At 35.8% G+C, this 23,454-nt stretch overlaps 1 protein-coding gene across 3 annotated transcripts in view; it reads right to left on the reverse strand.

Annotated features, from left to right (window-relative positions):
* Nucleotides 1–23,454, reverse strand: part of KIF24 (kinesin family member 24) — a 70,966-nt gene that overhangs the window by 19,334 nt on the left and 28,178 nt on the right. For all 3 annotated transcript variants that reach the window (XM_001378884.5, XM_007498877.3, XM_007498876.3), the window contains exons 5-7: nucleotides 20,555–20,652; nucleotides 18,282–18,497; nucleotides 14,683–14,770 (exon numbers count right to left, since the gene is read on the reverse strand). In XM_001378884.5, the coding sequence (XP_001378921.2) occupies nucleotides 14,683–14,770; nucleotides 18,282–18,497; nucleotides 20,555–20,652 (402 nt within the window). The remainder of the gene's footprint in view (nucleotides 1–14,682; nucleotides 14,771–18,281; nucleotides 18,498–20,554; nucleotides 20,653–23,454) is intronic.

Below are 23,454 nucleotides of genomic sequence, written 5' to 3' on the forward strand. Positions count from 1 at the left end.
CTAACCAGCCACTTGGGTGCCCTCCACATGGTGTTCTCTCAGCCCTGGTCCTCCACTGCCCCTGTCCAAGGGAATAGAGAGCCCTAACTTGCACCCCCTCTTTTATCTTCCCCTTTACCCTGGATCCATAGCCTTTAGTTCTGGGTCATGTCCCTAGAATGCTTCACTTGGGACCTATGTTTGGAGTGTTCTCACATGACATCTAGTCAAGTGATGTCAAGCTAGTAGTCTGGGGACACAGGTAAGACAACACCAGTACATGGTCTGGGGGGGGGGGGTGTTGTTATCTTCACAAATCTCCCCTTTGATTCTTTGGAAGACCATCATGTTAAAATCTTCTCTCTTGGGGTTTCTAGGAGATTAACATGTTAGGTCTTCACAATGAGTCATTCTACATATGTAGTTTCTACCTCTAAAGCTTCTCTTACTAGAGGTGTATAAAACATTTCACTTTACAAAACAATTTGGGGATAAGAGGGAAGAAAAAGAAAAAAAATGTTTGATAGACACATTGACAAAATGCCATTTGGGGGCACTCCCCTTTGGCATAAGAATTTACATTCAGAATAAATGATATGTTCAACCCCCTTTAGTTAAGTTCATTATATCCCAAAGTTTATTCTCAATCTTTTGATGTAGTATGTAGTTTCTGTAGGCATCCTCATGTCACCTTCTCCAAAAGATCTACTTTCTTGATTCGGGGTGTTGGTGATTTTCTTGTCCTAAAATTTCTTTAAAAGATTTTAAACCTTGGATTTTAGGATAATTACACAATCCCCCCTTGGGAGACGGTTGACCAATACTAGAATTACCCCAGGTACATGGCTAAGTTATGAGGTATATAAAACAATTCTCAAAAGAAAACCAACCACCCCCAATTACATCCCCCCCCAAACAAAACCCAATAGAAGAGAAAAAATTAAATTCTGGATAAAAAAGTTTAACTTAAAATCTTATGTGTATAAAATTATGAGTCAAATAAAAAATAAGCCCATAACAGGTATCTGGGTCACCAGGAAGACCCAGTTAAAGTGATTTGTGTCCTACAAGCCCGCAGGACAATTCTAACAGCATTGTACTTACCTCTTGGCAGCCAGGACTACAGAAACTTGCCATACTATAAAAGACAAGGGACTAGATTTTGAGGTAAAATGGAAATGTGATTCCTTGGGGTCTGATTTTACCTTCAATCTCGGGGATAGGGGAGCCAAAATGAAAGCCAAACTAAGGTACTTGTAGGAATCTGGCACAAGGAAGTCCAGCATCTGGATTTGTCAAACAACCGCTTCTTCAAACCTCAAAACAAGTCCTCTGTCTTGGCACAGTTCCTCATCAATCCCACAGGGATTGTTAGTCTCCTTGACCTTGTACTTCTTTGCATGTCATGGTGCAGTGACTTTTTTGTGATCCCTTCTTTTGAAATTAGATATAATTATTAAAGACCCATAATACTTAACAACCAATGGCAGATTTCCATAGTCTAAAGCTTTTGGATATGCATTGGTATTAGGGCTAATAGATATTGTAAACTTATCCTTCAAAATCAAAACCATTAATACTGATTCCATGTACTCAAGTACCAAAAAAAAAGAAGAAAGAAAAAATCAATTATCCTATTGCAAATATAAAGAAAAATAAAAATAAAAAACCAGGAATTCATAGTTCACATTCCATGTGACAATGTGTCAGTCAAACAGAGGCCCAACAAAGGTTTCTCACTCAAAAGCGACTTCTTTTTCCTTTCTAACTTGGCCATGAGTGTACATAATTTTTTCATCAGGTAAAAGCTTCTTATAAACAGTAGTACAACAGCTAATGCAGATTCTAAGAAGTAACACAATTGCCAAAATTATAAGAGGAGAAGGGTACAAATAAAACAGATGTTGAACAGAACATATAGCTACTAGACAAAACATACTAACTGAAAGTGACATTGTGTAATGGAATATTTTAGATGAGATCAATATGTAAACTTTAAAACACAAAATGAAATCTTAAAACAAATAAGCAGCAAATACCAAATATGTGACAGGATACAGCCGCTCAGTGTCAATAGAAAGTACCCGTTTTATATGTGAACCATGAACCCAAGAGTCCTTTTCTCCAATTTTGATAGCTTTTGGAGTAGTTCACTGGGAAATTATATACACCTTGTCTCCTGGGTATAGATCTGTATTTAAAATTGCATTACAGAGACTTCTTCACTATGGGAAGGGGAACAAATTGTAACAGTTAACATCAATAGAGCAGTAGGGTCTAAAAAGACTTAAAATTCACCTCCAGACATTTTGAGGTCTCTTCCCCTCCCAAGTACCATCATTCATCTAGATTTCTTTGGCCACATCTCTGGCCATTTTGATTATTTCTCTGTGATGCCTCATAGTGATAACAGATTCCTTGGCATGGTGCATTATGGTCTGATTTACCCTATTATAATCACTGATCCTGTTAGAGGATCTGTTATTATTATTATTATTTATCAAGCTTCTTTTGTTTCTATTTTCTTGGTTCCTGCTTATACAATCCATAGCTACATGGACTTTCTTTACACACACACACACACACACACACACACACACACACACACACACAAACCAACAACCAAAAAACCAAGTCATTGGTTGCCTCTTGTATTCCTTTAAAAGAGCCATGACCTCTGTCTGCTCCTTCTTTTACTTGTTCCTTTAATGCAGCTATTTCTTTCTTTAATTTCTCCTCTAAATAATCTTTATCCTTTTTTTATCTGTCCACTAATTCAGCTTCCTCTCTATCTTCCTTTTCATGGCCATCAAGGATGTAAACTGCTGTTCTTTAATTTATCGAGGTCCATAGTGGACCAGTCAGGACATTTAGCCATAAAATATTTCCTAACAACCCTGCAGCAGTTTTTTTTACAAAATTTGTTCTTATGTGCTTAACATCTTTTCCCCTAGAAAGATCTAGGTTTAGATAGTAGCATCCCATTTCAACAAACCTATCCATGAACTGAGATGGTTTCTCATTTTCCTCCTGTTTCAAATCTTTGAATTTAGTCCAAGTACCTGGCCTGTCAGAACAAGCTCTCCTTGCTTTTGGTAACACATTTCTAGCCTGACATGAAGGAAGACTGAGTGGAGGTGAGGGAAGGGAGGAGATCAGGGAGGGGGAGGTAAAGGGGAGCAGGGAGAGTAAGGATGGAGAAGGAAGGGGGGGGGCTGGGCCAGGAGGGGAAGGAGAAAGGACAAGGGAGGTAGGGAGAGAAGTTGAGCAAGGGGGAGGAAAGGGTGAGTTTGGGCAGTGGGCAGTGAAAAGCTGGGCAAGGCAAAACAGGAGGTGAACAGGGCAAGAGCAAAGGTGGGCAGGGCAAGGCAGAGACTGGGTAGGCTTAGACGGTAAGGAGAGGTAGAGAAATGGTACTAAAGGTGAGCTGGGAGGTGAGAGGGGCATAGAAGGGGGAGGGTGGAAGGAATCAAATCCTAGCCTGGAACAAGAAGAGGAGGAAAAGCCTCTTCACAGGCAGAAGACAGCATGTCTTTCTTGCTAGATTTAATCAGTGGTTTAGGAGGAAGAACTGAAGGAATTATGCCAGAATAGTCTAGATTGAAAGAAGGAATAGCTTCCTGGCTGGAGGGCAATAAGGGCAATTTGTCAGGGTTTTCAGATTCAACCAAGCTATTTTCAGTGGGTTTTGTTGAATTTTCAACCATATTTGCCCACAACAGTGAGTAGGCATAATTTTTAGAATTAAGGTCAATGGCCAGTTTTAGTTCCTTCAAAACTTTAAAATCAAAAGAACCATACCTTGGCCAGCTAAAGGATTTTACTGCCCAGGCTTTAAACAATCTCTTTGCTTCCTTCTTTGATATACCATGGTTTTTTTTGGAAAATTAGGATCATTCCAAGAATTCAATAGTTTGTGCAGGGCTGAACTTGGAGGCATTTTTCCTGATTTTCTTTGATTTGTCACAATATTTCCCATATTTTCTAATCTTTTGACCCTGAATTTAGAAGAAAAATTTCTAACCTTTCTGTCCTAATATATCTCTTACTGTCAGAGTAAGGAGCTGTTCTGACTATTGCTGAGTAGGCAATTCAAACAATGAAAGGATCCCAAAACATTAAAAAAGAAAATACAATTAAATTTTATTTAGACACAACTTCCTTTATTTTTTTTTTAGAAAGCTACTAGAGTAGGGTTAGATAAGAAACCAATGCAAGGCACTAGTACCAAATATATATATATATACACACACACTACTTATTTGTTAAAAAACTAATTTTAAAAATTATTATGATGATGTTTTAAATAATGAATCACTGAATTAGTATATTTGATTAATTAATAGTGCACTGAATTAGTTTGGCTTAATTTGGTTTTGTTCAATTTTATTAATGTGAATTTATTTAATTTAATTCAATAGTATTACTTTTTAATTATTAAGAATTCTTTTATTCAAATTTTATTCAATTCAGCTAGATGTATTCAATTATATTTAATTTTATTATTAATTTTTTAAAAATTAGATTGTCTGCAGTTTTACTTCTTGCCTAAGGGTGGTGCTACACCTGTGAATACTAGCTGTTGTGTGCCTTTAGCCACAGCTGGGAGCATGGAACCTCAACCCCCTGCTGAGAGGTCAGGGTCCAGCGAGTGGCATGGGAGATTCCTATGTGTCCTGGAGTTTCAGCCCCCCCACCCCCCAGCCAGGAATATGGAAGCCCTCCTGGGTTAGAATCAGTTTGGAAGCAAGACAGGGGTAGATAGTGTGCAGAACTGATTCTAAGATAGAAGAAAAGGGTTTAAAAAAACAACAACATATGCTATGCTTTGGCTTTTAGATATCTAGCACCCAACATGATATTTAGCTGAATAAATGCTTGTTTACTTGGTTCATTTATTGTATACTTTTATCACAATAAATCTATGTCCACAACATTTAGGATTCTTAGTATAAAAATTGAATGAAGATGCAGACTGATATAATATTTACTATTTCACTAAATGGGAAAAAAACTAAATTAAGTAGCATTTTGCTCCTAAAGGACACAATAAAACTAGAAACCTCATTTTTAAAAAAAAAATTGCAGTTCTGGGTGAATTAAATGACCACAAATACCTAGGAAATTCATCCTGCTGTGTCTAGTTTTATGATGATGGCCTGGGTGACATATATGTTAAAGGAACTATTCTTCCATTACTTTCCCAAACCTTGCACAATAGGCAATATTTAAAGAATTTACTTATTGGTTATCTAGGACTGGGAAAAGTAGTCTCCTAGAGAGGAGAGCAGGCTTGGAAGTCAGAAAGGTCTGGGTTCAAGTCACACCATTGATCCTGGGTAAGTCACTTAACCTTTCAACACTTCAGGCAGTTCTCTAAGACAAAAAGTTGCAGAGAAGGTGCGAAGCTGCTCTGTTGAAGGGAGTTTGATAATTTGGGAGCTATCTCTATCAATTAAATCACAGGTCTAGTTCCTGTCTCTATCACTTTCTGGCACAAGGGCAGTTTAGGTAATAAAAAATGGGGGTACCATTAGAAGATTTATGGACAAAAGAGCCTCAGAAAAAAAAGAATGTACCTTAGCAACTAAGATAGCTAAAGCTAACATTTACATAGCATTTTAAGTTTTGCAAAATGCCTTATACCTATTATTTTAGATAATCTTCACAACAACTCTGGGGTAGGTGCTCTTACAGCTTGGTCATGACTGGTGTAAATTCAAACAATACAAAATTCTATTTGGTATAAATTATAAAGTGATAGATTTCATTTAATGCACGTCAAAATTCAATTAATGAGATGTTATGGGCTAGTTGAGGACTTAAAATGCTGTTATGTCATCAGTCCACATTTGCTTTTTGTTGAGTGTGGTTATGATACATTGCCGTGGCCTACATTACCAACAATTGTGTGTGTTTGTTTCAAAAAAGCTCTTAACAGAATGGACAACAGTGAAATATTTTGTATGAACATACTGATAATGCAAAAACCAAGAGACTTGTTATTATATTTGAATAAAAATTTGATGCAATTGAATGGCATGAAGATTATGGTAACTCTAAAATAGGACAAGATGTCAGAATGCCTGAAACTACAGTACAGATTATAAAAACACACAGGCAAAATAAAAGGAAAAGGAAAAGATGTCTCAGCTTTTTGTGGGTTGCAAATAACTATCAGGAACAGTCATGCTACAGTAGAAGAAATGGAGCATCCTTTAACTAAACAGATTGAAGTGCAATCAAATGCATGTTCCTTGGGGCAGCTAGGTGGTTCAGTGGATTGAGAACCAGGCCTGGAGACAGGAAGTCCTATGTTCAAATTTGACCTCAGATACTTCCTATGTGACCCTAGGCAAGACCTTTAATCCCAACTGCTTAGCCCTTACTGCTCTTCTGCCTTGGAACCAATATCTAGTACCAATTCTAAGACAGAAAGAGTTAAAAAAAAAAACAACAACCACCCAACAAAAACCATGCTCCTCTGAGCAGGGTAGCCTAAGGGCTTCAAACTTAATTTGCAGCAGAATTCAGACTCTGGTCTTTTGGACTCCAAGTCCAGTGCTCCATTATAGCACCTGAATATGTTTACATGATAAAGACAAATTGCGATGCAGAAGGGAACTGACTGAGGAAAATATTACAGTTACCACATGTGTGGTACATGTCTAGGGGTAGGGGATAAAGAGATGGCATAATGCCATTTTCTAGTCTCTTCTGACTTGCCTGCTGATCCAGTTAACAAGACTCCTCAAGGAATCTTGAAGGACTGAACAAAAAGCTGAGGGAGTGAATGTTAACATGCTTTAAAGTTTGAAGACTAGCTCTTGAGAATTAAGAATTTAAAAATTCAGGTCATGGATAAGCAGAATAGCATCTTCTTTTTTATTATCATTTCTTAACTTCATCTCTGGGAAAAGTACAGATAAAATGTTTCAGAGTTCCCAGCTCAAGGCCATGACAGCATGCCCTCAATCTCATGGGATAAATAATAAAATTTCAAAACCAATCCTAGAAACCCTTCCTCCCACTTCCTTTTCTCTTTTGCCCTCTCAACCAATTATAATGTCCAAAGAATCCAAGGTGTATTTATGTTTAGGAGGAGAGGTGACAGGTTACACCTTTCTTCCTCACCAAACACTGTTTTAGGATCTTATAGAAACACAGAATTTTAAAGTTGTAAGGGTCTCCAGCAGCTATCTAATGCCACAAAAAGAATCTTCATTACAAAACTCTCAATGCGTGATTATCCAGTCTCTGCTTGAAGACCTATAATGAGGAGGAATATATTTTTTTCTTTAAATCAGGAATAAAATCTCTTAAAGAAGCCCCTTTTTGCTTTTTCTAGTTCTAGTTCAAAGTTCTAATTGTTAAGTTTTTCCTGACATGAATCTAAATATGTCTCTGCAACTCTACCACCATTGTTTCTGGTTGTGCCCAGAGACCAAACAGAATAAATCCTATCCCTCTTCCAAAACCTTAAAATACTTGAAGACAACTATTTTATCTCTACCCTCTTTCTATCTATTCCAATCTAAGTTAAACCTCCCCATTTCTGAATACATTTCATATGGTTTGGAATCAAGGCCCTGTACAATCCTGGTAGGTGGCCACCCTCAGGAAACCACTCTAGATTATCAACATCCTTTCTAAGTGGTGGGGCCAGATATTCCAGATAAGCTCTAACCAGAGCAGAATACAAGTGGGAATCACCTTCTTAAGTCTAGAATCAATGCCTCTCAATCCAGTCCAAGACTGTAGCTTTTGGGCTGCCATATTATACTACTGACTCATAGTAACAATAGTTCATATTTATTTAGCATTTAACTCCTCAGTACTTTACATATCTCATTTGATTCTTACAATTCTGCAAGGCAGATGGTATTACCATTTCAACAAAAAAGGAAACAGAGACTCAGGTTAGATAAACTAGTGAGGATCAAAAAAGCTAAATAACTATTTTAAATGGAATTTGAACCTAGTTTATTCAACACTTCTTATCTAGTCTACTGCAATTGACTTCTAAATGGTCTCCCTCCCAGATATTCCTTACTCTCAGTCTACTGCTTTACTTATTGGATTAAAAATTTTTTTTTCAAGTGGGTCCTCACTTCAGCAAGACAATCCTTTTCATCACAGTAGCTGTTCCTTCTTTCTTTCCTCCTTGAGCTATCCATAGCACCTCTTCTCCCATACTCTCTCAGCTGAGTACCTTGTCTCACTTTCTTCTGCCAAGAAAGTCAGAGATACATGCTATGAGTTTCCTCATCTTTCTTCATCTAATGCCCTTCACATCATACCCCCCCCCCCCCACTATCTCCTCCTTTATTCTAGGTAGTCCTTATATCCTCCAAAGAAAATCATATACCCTCAATTGCACCTCTTTCCATCTTTTCCAATAGACTGTCCTATTATCACCCATTTCTCTCTAATTTCGAATCTCTTTCCACCTACTAGTTCCTTTCCTGCTTCCTATCAACACATGTAAATCTTCATCCTTTAAAAAAAAAAGGTCCACTATATCCTACTATCCATACAAGTTGTCATCCTATATCTCTTTTTTTCTCAAACTCCTTGAAAAAGCTATCTATACCATATGTATCTACCCTGCTCCTTTTCTTGTACTCTCTCCTAAATCCTCTGCAATTTGGCTTTTAATCTTTCCATTCAACCTAAATGGCTTTCTTCAGAGTTAACAATGACCTATGAATTGTTCAATCTAATGTCTACTTCTCAGTCCTCATTTTTCTTGACCTCTCTGCAGTATGATTCTATTGACCAACTTTCCTTGGAAACTCACTCCTTTTTGGGTTTTTGTGATACTGCTCTCTTGGTTTTTTATTTGCCCTTTCTTGATCTCCATCCAGGTCACATTCCTAGCTAGAGGCACACTATGACCTGAGCACTCTTGTTTGGTTATCTCTTAAGCTCCCATTTGTTCAATCATCATCTTTTTAAAGATGACTCCCACATAGAAATGTTCATTCCTATACCAACACTGCCTATTAGATATATCACACTGGATATCTGGTAAGCATTTCAAACTCAACATGTTCTGGACAGAACTAATTACCTATTTCCAACCCCAATCCACCCTTCTTCTGAAGTTCCTTATTTCTGTGGAGGGTATCACTATCAATTCATCAGGTTCACAATCTTAGTGCCAGCAAAGCAGTTGCCAAATCTAAAAGTTTATATGTTCACAAGAGTTCTCAAATCTATTTCTTTTTCTCTACTCACATGGCCACTGGTCTAGTTTAGGCTCTCAATGCTTCTACATCACTTTAATCTATGCTATATTCAGCTGCCAAAGTGATGTTTTAAATTTTTTATCATGAATTTGATATGAACATTTCAATAAAAAAGAAAATAAAAAGACTCCTATTATATAACTAAATCTTTTTAAAGTATATTTTAAAATTTATTAGATTTAGCACGATAGTAACAAAATTGTTCTATTTATCTGTGTCCCCTTCTGAATTATTTATTTTCCTACAGTACATATATGATCAAATCACACCCATTCCTTACTTGATAGAAAACAGCATCATAGATTGACAGCTGGAAGAGTCCTTAGAAGTCATTTAGTGTAACCCTATTTTACAAATGAGGAAACTAAGGTTCTTTCAGCCTCTTTCAGGTTAAGTGATTTGCCCAGTGTAACCTGCTAGTAATTGTCTAAGGTGGGATTGAACTCTTTCTTTCTACAAATCCAGAGCCTTAGATGTGAGAAGGTACTTCCCCCCCTCCCCCTTCCTGCTTTGTAGAGGTGAGAAGTCTATAGTTAAGAAACAATGCATATAATGTCAGATATTTTCAATGTACATCGTTTTGATGAATTTTTTTCTTTTTCTTAAAAAACAAAAAACTTTGTTTCAATATCACATGTATCCTCCCCCCACCCCAACATTTCCCAGAAAGCTATCCCAAATGACAAAATTTTTTTTTAGAGAGGGGAAAAAATGTCAGCACAACAGATCAATACATTGAAAAAATCTGATAACACATGCAATGTGAAGGGGTAGGTTGGGGGATGTCTTTTCATATCTCTTCATTCTAGACCCACTAGATATTTATAATTTTGTCCCATTTACTTTTGATTTTTTGGTTTACATTGTTGTTGTTGCTGTAGCTCTACTTACTGCACTTTGTATCAGTTTATATAGATCTTTCCATATTTCCATATATCCATCATTTCAAGTATTGCAAAAAAAATGATCCCACAAATATTTAGGAGTATATGAGGTTTTTTTTTTCTTCTTCTTATGATTTCCTTGGAGTATAAGCCCAATCAATAGTAGAATTTCTGGTTCAGAGAGTACAGATATTAGTCACTCTAGTTGAATAATTCAAAATTGTTTTCCAAAATGATTACATCACTTCACAGGTCCAGCAATAATGTACTATTGTACCTTTCTTTCCACATCTCTACATATTGACTACTGCCATTTTGGGGTCATTTTTGCCAATTTGCAGTGTGGGAAGTAAACTTAGTTTTGATTTGTTCTGCTCCTATTACTAGTGATTTTGAAGCATTTTTTCATAAGGTTGTGAATTCTTGGTAGTTCTTTTGAGAACTTCTTCATATCCTTTGACTATTCATTCATTGATTGGGGAATGGCTCTTAGTCAATAGTAAACAGCCCTCTCAAAACACTACTTCACTATGAATCATAAAAAAAAAAATCCGTATGCCTCCTGTTAGGAAAGGTGTACTAGAATAATAAGGGCCATGCCTATATACTAAGGAAAGCAGATTACAGAGAAAATCTTGAATGAATTTTCAGACTTGTTCTCACTGTTATAGCTTTTAGTATAGGAAAAGAGATTTCTACTTGGAAATTCATTCTTTTCACCTGAAGTCTTCCAGCAAAAATGTACAGAGAAGGCACTACCCTGGGAAAGTTCCTGGCCAATAGAAAAGAATGAGGGTATGGAGAGGTATAGAGGAAATAATATGTGTAATGGAATATTGGATCCTTTTTCTGGTCTCCACTGGCTTCAAACTTTCTTAAGGCCATTTCTCTAGAGACCGTCTATGCTGCAACTCCTCCGCTACCCATTTGAAATGTTTTTGTGTTCTTTTGCTCCCCTCTCCCCCCTGAGCCATATGAATCCTCCAAAGGCATATGAATTTTCCAGTTGGGCAGTTCAGTAGCAACCCAGCCCTCAGAGGGATCACTGTGAGATACATCTGGTTATGATACAGCATATGCCTTTGCAATTGTCAGGAGATAGCTGCTTTATAGCCAATAGCTGGGATTTTGCAAAACAGTCAATTTAAATACCTTCCTCAGATTTCAGCTTCTAAAATCCAAGAGCCAACAGTTATGCCAAAGGAAAATCCCAGTATTCATGAGGAATTTGAAAAATTTTATCTTTTGTCCTCAATTCAGTGACATGGAAGAAAGTAAGTAGCTATATTAAAGCTAATCTGTCTAGTCAACTTCCAGTCCTAACTCCCGACTTGGGAGTGTTTTTTAAAGTAACATTAAAAAATTAAAAATGCCCTTTTCCCCTTAGAAATCCTCATATCTAATCCTTCCCTACTCTTGCCACCATCAAAATAATTTTGGCCAGATGTAATGGTGCACACCTGTAATACCAGCTACTGGGGGAGGCTGAAGCTGGTAGACCCTCTTGGGCAGGGGTTCCCAAACTTTTTACACAGTGGGCCAGTTCACTGTCTCTCAGACTATTGGAGGGCTGGACTAAAAAAAAAAAAACCAAAAAAAACTATGAACAAATTTGCATACCACTGTCTGAGATAGCGAAGGCTGAAGTGCTGGCTGTGATGGGCCTGTCACACCTTGCACAGGCCCATCACCGCCACTACTATACTGGGCAGCAGTATACACAGTGCAGAATCCCCTCCCCCAGATCACTGCTCACCCTGCTGATATCTTCCATTGTGCAGCCACATAATCCTTTGCACAGCACCTCATTCTTGTTCAGTTACTCTCAGAACAAGGAGCCACACAAAGGATTTTGTCACCAGAAGTAGTACTGTACCTAAGCAATGCTGTGCTTTGTAGCACTGCCACATACAGTGCTCCACTTAATTATTGAGTGGGAGGTTTGTGACCCACATGTGCAATAGTGGGTGATGAATCAGAATTGACTGCCTCCTGGGCTTTAGATCACCAATGAAAGAGTGCCCCTTCCACAGAAGTGCAGTGGGGGCCAGATAAATGGCCTCGGGGGGCTGCATGTGGCTTGCAGGTCATAGTTTGGGGACCCCTGCTCTTGAGCTTTGGAATTCTGAGCTACAGTGGGCTAAGCTAATTGTGTGTTTTTTAATGTCCAGCATCACTATAATGAGCCTCTATAAGAGGGAGGGGCTACCTAAGGAGAGGCAAACCACCCAGGCTGAAAACCTAGCAGATTAAAGTTTCTGTACTAATTAGTAATGAGATTGTGCCATTCACGAATGGTCACTGCATTTCCTGCCTAGATGAGAGAGGCAGATTCAGTCTCAAAACAAAAAAAAGTAAATAAAAAAAATAAATAAAAACCCTTACCTTCTACTGTGTATTGGCTTCAAGGCAGAAGAGTGGTAAGGGCCAGGCAATGGGGGTCAAGTGACTTTAAAGTCACATGGAAAGAGATTTTGTGCTATAGGGCTTAGGGAAATGGCATGGTCCCTGGCCATCTGGAAACTTATAATTTAATATGGGGCAAATCGGACATATACAGAAATTAAATTATTTTTAAACTTTTATATCCTGCCCCAGTAGCAACTCTAAGACAAAAGGGCAAGGGGTTAGGAAATAGAGGTTAAGTTGCCCAGGATCACACAGCTGAGAAGAGTCTGAGGTCAAATTTGAATCCAGTTTGTTCTGACTCCAGGCCTGGCTCTCTATCTACTGTGCCACCTAGTTGCCTCTGACTAAATCTGTCTTGAAGAAGAGATGAGAGATATGCCTCCTCCCCTTTCTCATAAAGCAAGAGTGGGAAATATGAATATGGAATACTGAATATATTGTTAGACTCAGTTGATTGGGTTGGTTTTGCTGAATTGTTTTCTTTTTTCCTCTATTTTTATTACAAGGGATGACTTGATGGGAAGGAGAAAAGGAAAGGATGTATTCTGAAGTGAAGATAACATTAAAACTAAAAACAAAAGTTATACATATTATATGCATATATGATATATAATCATATATATGTGTACACATACACACACACACACAAAACAATAACAAAATGGTATAGAGTTGGAACAGGAATTCATAATCCATGCTGGGGAAATGACATAGATAGCTTGTCAGGAGTAGGAATAGTGGAAGACAAGAATGGAAAAGGCAAAACAGTGGCCAGGTTGTGGAAGATCTTGAGTTTTATGCTAGTGTTAAACATACTTCCTTTCCTGTTAGGGCAGTTCTAAAAAGCTGGACCTGTATCACAGTACTTCCCTACACCAAACCCTTCAACCTTTCCAAAATCCTTGTGGAAGTTATAACTAAAGTTTGAAAATCTTCCTGGTGAATTAAATGTGAAGATTAAAATTAACTCTCCCCTGATTGTGAAGATTAAAATTGTAACCCTTGCCTATTTTTAGAACACCCTACTTAAAGTTGAGTGGGAAGATCTGTTCATTTTTAGATCTAATCACCAAAAGTGTAAACATCCCACTTAATCATTGAGTGATCCACATGTGCAATAGTGGGTGATGAATCAGAATTGACTGCCTCCTGGGCAGGCCTAAGCAAGGTTTTAGACTATGATTTGTACATGCAAAAATCGGAAGACACAGGAAGTGATGCAGAAGAAGCATCTTTAAAAAAAGGATCTGTCACTTCCTGTGAGGGGGACTTCTTCATTCTTTAGAGCGGAGGCTGAAGGAGAAATCTGGGGACTGAACCTCAGACCCTGTTTCCTGATGAGACTGTTGGAATGACATGTAATGAGTGAAAGAGCTGACTCCTTTCCTAGATATTTTCTGAAGAAACTAGCCTCAGGAGAGACTAGGCTCTTTAGAGAGTTTTTTCCCAGGTCTTTGGCTTTGCCGAGGCCAGCTAATAAATAACCAATTCTCTCTGCCTGGGCTGAGCTAGGGACCAGAAGTAATTTACTTAGTGCTTAGGTTAGATCTTACCCTATCCTCTCTCTGATTTTCCTTACTTCACTCTTTCTACATTTTGTAAATAAATCTCTTTGGAATGAATTAAATTCCTGGTGACCACACTTCTTAAATAATCCAGTCCAACCCTTTTAAAATTAACCCCTTTTCCCCCTTACATAAATTGAGGCAAAGCCCTTGCAGATATGACATCATGACTTTTCATCTCTCTAGCAGCACTTTTCTAGAAAAAAAGTTTTTATAAGGAATCAATCCCCTAGAGGTATAGAAAGTCAATCAGAAGTGAGTTCATTAAGTGCAGCTCTGGACAAAATTACTCTGACAGGAAAGTAAGCTGAAACATTCTTTTGAATTAATCTTTAGAGGCTCTAGGGAAGGGACCCTTTCCACTTACGTGATGGTATATTCTAAACCCCCTAAACTTCCAAAGTATTATAACATATAAGCAATATAAAGAAATGGGGAAATTTGTGAAAGGTCAACTTTTTCCCTTTGCAAATAAAAAATGTCACTGTAAACATTTTTTTACTTTGCTAAAGCCCACTTTGCAAAGTGAGTATTTCCATTGTATTAAAAACACAGTTAAAAGTAGCAGAGCTGAAGATTGCAAATAAGACTTACCTCTAAAAGGAGAGTCACATTATCTACTGGAAGTTCCTGTAATCCTACTATCTGTACAACATGTTTACTATCTTCTCTTGCAAAAAGTCTGCAGGAATGAGAACAATATAAATGAGGATCAAACTAAAGGCAGAAAAGAACACTGACTAGGTTTTATGTTTCAAAGTCACAGAAAAGTGAAAACCAGAAAATTATTGGCTGTCTTTCAGTTGCTTTATAGATTAAAGATTTTTTTTTTCTGTTAAAAGGAAATTAATCATTATAGAGATGGGAAAAATACCAAGCATTTATAGAAATATTTATAGCAGCTCTCTTTATGGTGGCAAAAAATTAGAAACTGAGGAATCAACTGGGGAATGGCTAAATAAGTTGTGGTATATGGTATATAATGGAATATTATTGCACCTTAAAAAATGATGAATGGGATGATTACAGAAAAACTTGTAGGAACTGATGCAAAGTGAAGTGAGCAGAACCAGGAGAACAGTGTATAGAGTAACAGCAATATTGTACAATGATCAACTGTGAAGGACTATTATTAGCAATGTAGAGATCCAAGATAATCCCAAGGGACTCATGCTAAAAAGTGCTATCCAACATTTGTACAACCCAGTGGAATTTCTTGTCTGATCTGGGGGGAGAGGGGAGGTAGGGAAGAGGTGAGAAAATGAATCATGTAAACATGGAAAAATAAAAAATAAAATAAATAAAAAGTGCTATCTCACAGCTATAAAAGGAACTGTCAGAATATGAATTCAGATTGAACCATGCCATTTCTTGCCTTATGTCCTTCATGAGTTTTTCCTTACATGTGGAATTTGTCTTCTTTCACAGATGAGAAACAGGGAAATTTGTATTCCACGACAGCACTGGAATAACCTATATTAGATTGTTTGCTACAGAGGGAAGGCCTCTTAAACATGATTTCTATCCTTTTGCATTTTAGCAATTTTCTGTGTGAGAGATAGAACAGTTTAAAAATGTGCATTTCTTTTATAATTTGAGATTTGGAGCAATATTTTAATGACTGTACTTCTTAATCGTTGATAACATATCTTTCATTTACCTTATTGAGGAATGGCTCTTGTTCTTATATATTTGCTTATTGTTTATGTATCATTGATATCAGACAAAACTGTCAGATATTTAAATATTCTTTTCCTAATCAATACTTTTGCTTCTTATTCTATTGGACTGAATCTTCAAATATATAAAAGCTTTTTGATTCTACAGTACATCATAATTGTCTACTGTAATATTTTATTAACTTCCCTTTTCCTTATTTGGTTTAAGAATTCTTCCCCTAACCATAGTTGTAAAAGTTACCTTCTTCCACTTCCTCCATTTTTGACAATGTGACATTAAAACAACAAACAAAAATCAGTCAAGTATCAATTTGGAATTATTAAAGCTTACGGTAAGATACTTCTCTAAATTTATTTTATGCCAACCTGCTTTCCAGTTTCCTGGTGATTCTTGTTGAATAAGGAGTCTGTCCCTAAGCAATTTATAGTCAAATTCAAACTTCTGATTCTTGCTTATCAATGTTTATTAATCTAATTTGGTATTTTTAAAGCAATACCAAATAGCTTTGATAATTACTGTATTATAATATACTTTGAAGCTCAAAATTCTTACTTTTGGGGGGTTATCGTCCCTGAGATTTTAAGGGAAATAATAAAGAAAATATTTAAAAATTATATTCTCTTCTAATTTCTTTTTTGAAAGACTGCATCTTCCTATCTCACCTAGGCTGAAGTACAGAGGCTATTCGTAGGCTTGATGCTATTACTGAGCAGCATGGAAGTTTTAACCTATTCCGTTTCTGATCTGGTTTTGTTTGTTACTCTTTTGCTGACTTTTGATCACCTACTGTTGGGGGATCACCATATTAATGCTAAGTTTAACTGATTGGCATAGCTTGCTGAACCTCAGAACTTGCAAGGTTGAGAGATCCCGAGGATTCTGCCACTCTAGTGAGTGGGATTATAGGCATGCACCACCATACCTATACCTAGTCTATTGATTTTAGTCTAGATGTCCCCTGAGATCTCTTCAGTTTTTAAATTTTGAAATTCCATGAAATTGATGGTCTGACTATCCAGACACTTGATTCAGAAACACTTTCTTAAAGTGTATATAGCAGGTCAGAGAGAAAATTAGGATGTCATTTTTCTTTATAGAAAGTGAAATTTGCAAGTGAAATGTAAGTATCCCTAAAGATGTTTGGAATAAGCAGACCTGGAAAAAAATATTTCAATTTCTAAGTCTAAAAAAATTGATATTGGCGAGGCTCATTGTTTTTTTTAAATAGAAAAATAAAAAACTCTACTCTCCCCCCAATCAATCACAAATTCTTTGAGGGTAGGGATTGTACCTTATACTTCTCTGTCTTTCTCAAGAGCACCCACACACTGAGTTGTAAATAATAAGCACTCAATCAATATTTCTTGAGTATCCTACCCAGCAATGTAAATGGTCAAAGAAAACATAATTTTGTCTTTGTTGTCAAAAGATGTTAAAGTGAGAAAGGACCATTAGTAATTTACATTAGAGAGAACTAAAGTCCAGAAGGGAAACACTACACTCTAAGTCATCAAGCTAATTGAATCTTATTTTGGTTCTTTCCATTGTGCCACAAATGGTAATGCTTAATTGGAGAGTAATGCCAACCAACTTGATGGTTGAAATGTTTGTATAAACCTCAATTTTTTACTATTTTTTTAATTTGCCATGAGATATAAATACTACAGAGTAAATGTGACTAGAGCAAAAAGTACAATAAATTATAACATGTACTTTTTGAATAAATTTATAATTTGTTATGAAAATATGTTGTAGGGATCCATGACTTTCAAAATTAAACTTTAAGGATAACAAGAAAAGTATTTTCTTAGGTGTTGAAGATTTCTGAGAGAAAATGAAGAGGAAAAATATACTCCACGGTATTTAGAGTATAATCGGCTTCTCAGTCAAAGAGGAAAAGATGAAAACACTAACTTCCTGAAATTACCTTGATGGTCAGGAGAATAGACAAAGTCATTAATTTAAAAGTTACCAAACACTCCTTAAATGATGAAACAGAATGAGTAAAAGATCAACTTATGTGGTTTTCAGGAGAATCAGATCAGCTCGAAACTGTAGTGGATCCAATTTTATAGGATAGGATGGATTAGAATTAAAGGGCTTTTTACAAATTGAAAAAGACATTAGAGATTATCTATTCCAGCCCTAGGAGCAGATAGATGCCTTTTAAAACTCTTTCCAGTTCTACAGATACTATAATACTATGATCCTTTAAGATTTTACAGCAAAGAAACAAAGGCCCCCAAATGGTAAGTGACTTGACCAAGGTTATAAGTTGGTCAGTGGCAGTCAGGATCTTAAACTCAAGTCTCTTGACTTTAAACTCAATGCTTTTTTCATTACTCAATTCCAATCAACACACATTAAGTGTCCATTGTCTGCAAGTAAAAGGAAACACAGAGTAGCTCTATTTCCACCAAAGAACAGCACACCTACTCAATGCTATATTTATATGACTTAGTGGAATTCTTACCCAAACTAGTAACAACAAGCTGCTTTATAGTTTCATGTACCTTTTCCTTCCATTTAGTAGATCATAAAGTTGTCCACAGTAGATCTCATAAAAACTAATCCACACAGAGAGGTCTTTCCTTGGCTCGTCTATGTCTATCTGCTTAAAGATGTCTTCAGCAGCAAGAGCATAGAGTCCTGGGTTTTGATGAGTCCCTATCATGGTGTAAGTCTTTCCAGCCCCTGTCTGTCCATATGCAAAGCAAGTGGCATTTCCTCTGTGAAAAGAATCATTAATTAGTATATGAATTTGACTCATTTATGCATATTATTAGACTATCAACCGGCATATAAATTACTAAAAAATAAGCTAGGTATAGGAGACGTCTTTATGGAATAGCTTATATTGTAAATGTAAAAGGAAAGAAAAGAGTGATTCACAAAGTGGGTTTAGTTACAGAATTGATGTTTTTGAAAAGATAATGGAGAAAGAAGGACGAGGATTTGACTCAACCAACTAACCAATAAGCACTTACTGAACTTCTAATATGGGCCCAGTTAGGCACTGTATATATAGAAAAAAGAGATGATATAGCTTTTATCTTGAAGAAGTCTGACTAGGGACATGAGATTCATGCACAGGAAATGAGTATAAATAAAATCAAATGCTAAACTTTGTGATAGTGCCTTTCAATAATCATAGTTCAGAATAAGTTGGAATATTTTGGGAAGGTTTCATAGAAAAGGTGGGATTTAAGACTAGGCTTTTAAGGACTGGTAGAATTCAAAATGACAGAGAGAGGGTTAGTACAGGCAAAATGGGAACATGAACCAAGGCCTCAAAAGATTAGAATAATAATGATATACAATAAGGACACAGAGCTTACTGTTCATATCAGAAGTAATGGAAAATAAGATTGATAATTAGGATGAGGCAAGTTACAAAAGATTTGAAATGTCAAGCAGAGAACTTTAGAGTTGATAGGCAAGATGAACCTTTGCATAAATAAAATTACAGGGGACCTACTTGCAGCAAAGAAAAGAAGATGAAAATCAACCCAAAGCTAGGGAGGGAGACTAAGGAAAGCAATTGTGGAAATATGACAAAGTAAAATGACAATTGCACTGTACAAGATTTTCTTCAAACAACCTTGTGAGATGGGATAGGTAAATATTATCATTCCCATTTTAGAAATGAGGAAAATGAGGGTTAGGAAGAGATTTCCAAAGCTATGCACCTATTAAGTGGCAAAACCAACATTAATTCCTGAGCTTATGACTCCAAGTCCAATGTTCTTTCTACTACATTGTACTTCAGATTAGACTGCCAACTTCTTAGGGACAGGGATCATTATCCTTCATGCCCCTCAGAGCAGCTAGTATGGTATTTTGCACAGTGGGTACTTAATAAACTTTGCTAAGTGACAGAAGTGCTTTTAAAAGAGGAATTGAAAAATGCAGGGAAAGAAACTGAACAGAAGTGTATGGAAGACAAAAATTATGAAGGAAGACAGAATCAAAAAGAGAACAAAAATGTCTACAACAAATTCAGAAATATTTTAAGGGTATACATTTATCTTTTTCATAAATGATCATGAAAGAAGCTCCTATTATGTTCTCTATAATGAGACCAACCACCATATACACCAATGCCCAATACCATATTGCTATCAAGTATAATGTAATTTAAATAAATTAAAATCCATTTTGTTCATTCATTTTCCTAAATTCTCCTTTCTCTTGAGAACTAGTACTTATGAAATGAATAATTAAGATTACATACAAAACTTTAATCTACTTGTGACTTTATTAGATTTTTAAACATTGTCATATTGTATTTATTGAGCAGTCTCCATCTCACGAATACTCAATAATCAATTATGTAAATCTTAGCTTCAACTATAATGAGGATGTATAATTTTTTTTAAAATTTTTATTTAATTAATTTAGAACATTTTTCCATGGTTACATGATTCTGAATCACATAACTGAGGATGTATAATTCTATCAAAATATCAGGTAAAATGCAAACAGTTGTTGAAATTTCTTGGTACTCTGCCAAATTATGTTCTTTAAAACAATCGATATTTTCCTACTGTATAGAGAATCAAAATCACTCACATTTAAGGAGTAATGCAAATTTCTGGGTACTTAAGTCCTTCTACAAACATAGATATTACATTTTCCTACACAGCTTACTTTCAATAATCATGAAATTTAAATACAGGAAATAGAAAATTCTTAATTTAGGTTTCATTCAGTATGGAAAATATAAATAGGATTCATATAGAAAAACAACATGTGAAAAAGAAAAAGAAGCAAACAACTATCCTACCCGTTAAAAATATGCTGAATAAGTGGGTGAGTGGTCTTCATATATACATCTTGATTGGTACATGTCTCACCAAAGACTTCATCGAAATAAAAAACATGCTGAAAAATAAGTTTTATTTTTATAGGAAGTATAATGGATTTTCTTCAATTTAACCAAGAAAATGACATGCTTTAGCTCACAATAATAAATAATAACCAGCCAGAGAGGATAAGCAATCAGAAAGCAAGCAGATAATATCTTCTTTTTCCCAGCTTCATTGCTTATCTATAATAGCAATTAACATATAAGTATTTTTAACAAAGAGAACCAAAAAAAGGGATTTTTGATCCTGATGGAATTGCTTGAGTACAAGAATAACTAATATTTCCTGGAGGGTATTAGAAGAGAATCTTAATTCTTTGGGGATACATATGGGTCAGTTGGGATAAATAACTCAACCAACTTGGGGTGAAGATCCCAATTTACATTATTTAGGCATCAAATCTTAGTCATCTAAACAATTTGGAACATTGTCAATTAACAGGGCAAGTCAACAGTAAAAATGATGTTATTATATGCCAAAATGGTGAGCCCAACAATGTTGGGAACCCTTTCATTCTCCTCAAAATAAGGTCAAGAAATTCCAAATGATCTGATGCTAGAGGTGATCACAGTGTAGAGTGAGGAGGAAGATTTCTAGGAAGGGAATGAGTTTTCAGACAAATCTTAAAGGGCACAATGGATACGTAGGTTATATATGGATGGATAAATGATGAGAAAGAGAAAAGCATTAAAAATTGAGCATGGGTAGTCATTCTTGATGCTTCCTGGGATAGTTATTTACAAATTTCCAAGACTTCAGAAAGCTGACAGTTTCAAATGTGTCAATGCATCTGCAATGTGGGTGGGTTTGGAATGGAAATGGCAAAGAGGCAAATTTAAGTGTAAGGAAAACACACACCTTTACAATCTGAGCTATCCAAAAGCTAAATGCACCACCTCATGAAGTAGTGGATTTCTCCTTATTTGAGGTTTTAAAGAAAAAGCCTAGAAACTCATCTGTCAGGTCTGTGATAAAGGGGCAGCTAAGTAGGGCAGTGGTTAGAATGCTAAACTTGGAAGCAAGAAGTCCTGAATTCAAATCCTATCCCAGAAACTTATTTCCCAGGATAAGTCACTTAACCTATTTGCTTTAGTTTCCTTAGCTGTAAAATGGACCACATAATGGCACTTATCTCCCAGGGTTATTGTGAGGATCAAATGAAATCATATCTGTAAAGTGCTTTGCAAATCTTAAAAAATATATATTAATGCAAACTGCCATTATGATGATGATGATTATCGGTAATAATAGCAATATTCTTGCTCAGTTACAGGTTTGATGAGATGGCTTCTAAGGTTCCTTCCAATTTGGGTCATTTGTGATTGCAGGATAGAAAGGGTGGGGAAAATCCAATTACATACTAGAGTACACCTCAAAGTCCTACTACACCAGGGCCTTACTGTGACACAGAAGATCTTATATATTCAAAGGTTGTTCTAGAGGAATGCAAGTACTGGTCAGTTCTATCAAACTGGAAGAGCTGAAAGCTAGACTGCACCTGGCTAGAGAATATCTACCTGTAATCCAAGGCCCAAATTAAGTGCAAAAAGGCTCATCATCAGAAGGTCAGCCATAACATGATAAATTTCAGCCTTAGATTTTATTCTCTTTTCTATAATACAGTCCTTAGGAGTGTTACATTGGAACTGAAATTTGCTAAATAAAGATAAAGAAGTAAAGTTTCGGGTGAAAAGGTCCATTTTGTATTTACAAAGAAACATTTGTAAAGAGGCTAGAAAATGATTCTAGTTAGGATAACAAGGAAAGTTGTGAATTTTTCATTGTTTCAAATACATCTAATACCTAAGGAGTAATAATTAGTTCATTATTTATAGAAACTTGTTTTATGTAAAATTACTTAATAAAATAAAAAAGTAATAATGTCAATAAACTACTTTTTCATTAGATTAAAATATAAACATAAAATATGAAAATTTCTTAAGAAAATCAAAGAAAAAAATTGAAAATTAAAAATAATTTTTATCTCTTCTTTTTCTGAGAGTATAGAGTTTTTTCCCTCCCTTCTATCATTTTATAGGAATAGCTTAGGCATTATGAAACTTACATATTAGGAAAGTAATTATTAATTAAAAGGATATAACTATTTGAAATATTAATGAAATTTTCATGGTTATTTGCTTTGATGAAATGGAAAAATTCAGAAGTCAGGTTAGAGCAAACTTTTAACTGTATATCAGAGTATAAAAAATTAAGAGTAAGTAATATAGTATATATGTACAATCTAATATAGTTTCAAATAAATACCATTTGTAAGTGTTAAGAAAATTAATCAAATGAATCCACTCTAAACAGTTGCACTTACCTCTTTTAAGAATAAAAATAAAATATAATAAAAAGGATAGATTTTTAAAATATTTTAATTCAACAAATATGTGGTCAGAATTGAAATTCTTCCAGTCCCTCTCCTTTTTGCCTTCCTTTTCTTGACAGCTGAACAACGTAAACTATGGTGATACATAATGCTGAACAGTGAAAACTGCAGGTATTCAAAAGTATTGACAGATGATCATGAACATGAAGAAATAATGCTATTGTGATTGGGAGGATGACAAAAAATACAAAAGCAAAGTGTTGCCTTCTTGAGAGAATTACAGCAAATAAAGAATGGTATCATCTGAAGTCACTCAGTACTATAGAAGTCTTCTATAAATTATGGAGAATAGAATATTTCCTTTTTCCTGTCTACCACTCATTTGATTCTTAAGTCAATAATGGGGAGCTAGGAATAAATACTTAAGGGTTAAGTATGTGAAGATGTGAGGAGCAGGGAGGGGAGAGGGCAAATTGTGAAATGATT

Source organism: Monodelphis domestica, chromosome 7 (assembly GCF_027887165.1).
Source record: "Monodelphis domestica isolate mMonDom1 chromosome 7, mMonDom1.pri, whole genome shotgun sequence".
In the NCBI taxonomy this organism is placed as follows: Eukaryota; Metazoa; Chordata; class Mammalia; order Didelphimorphia; family Didelphidae; genus Monodelphis; species Monodelphis domestica.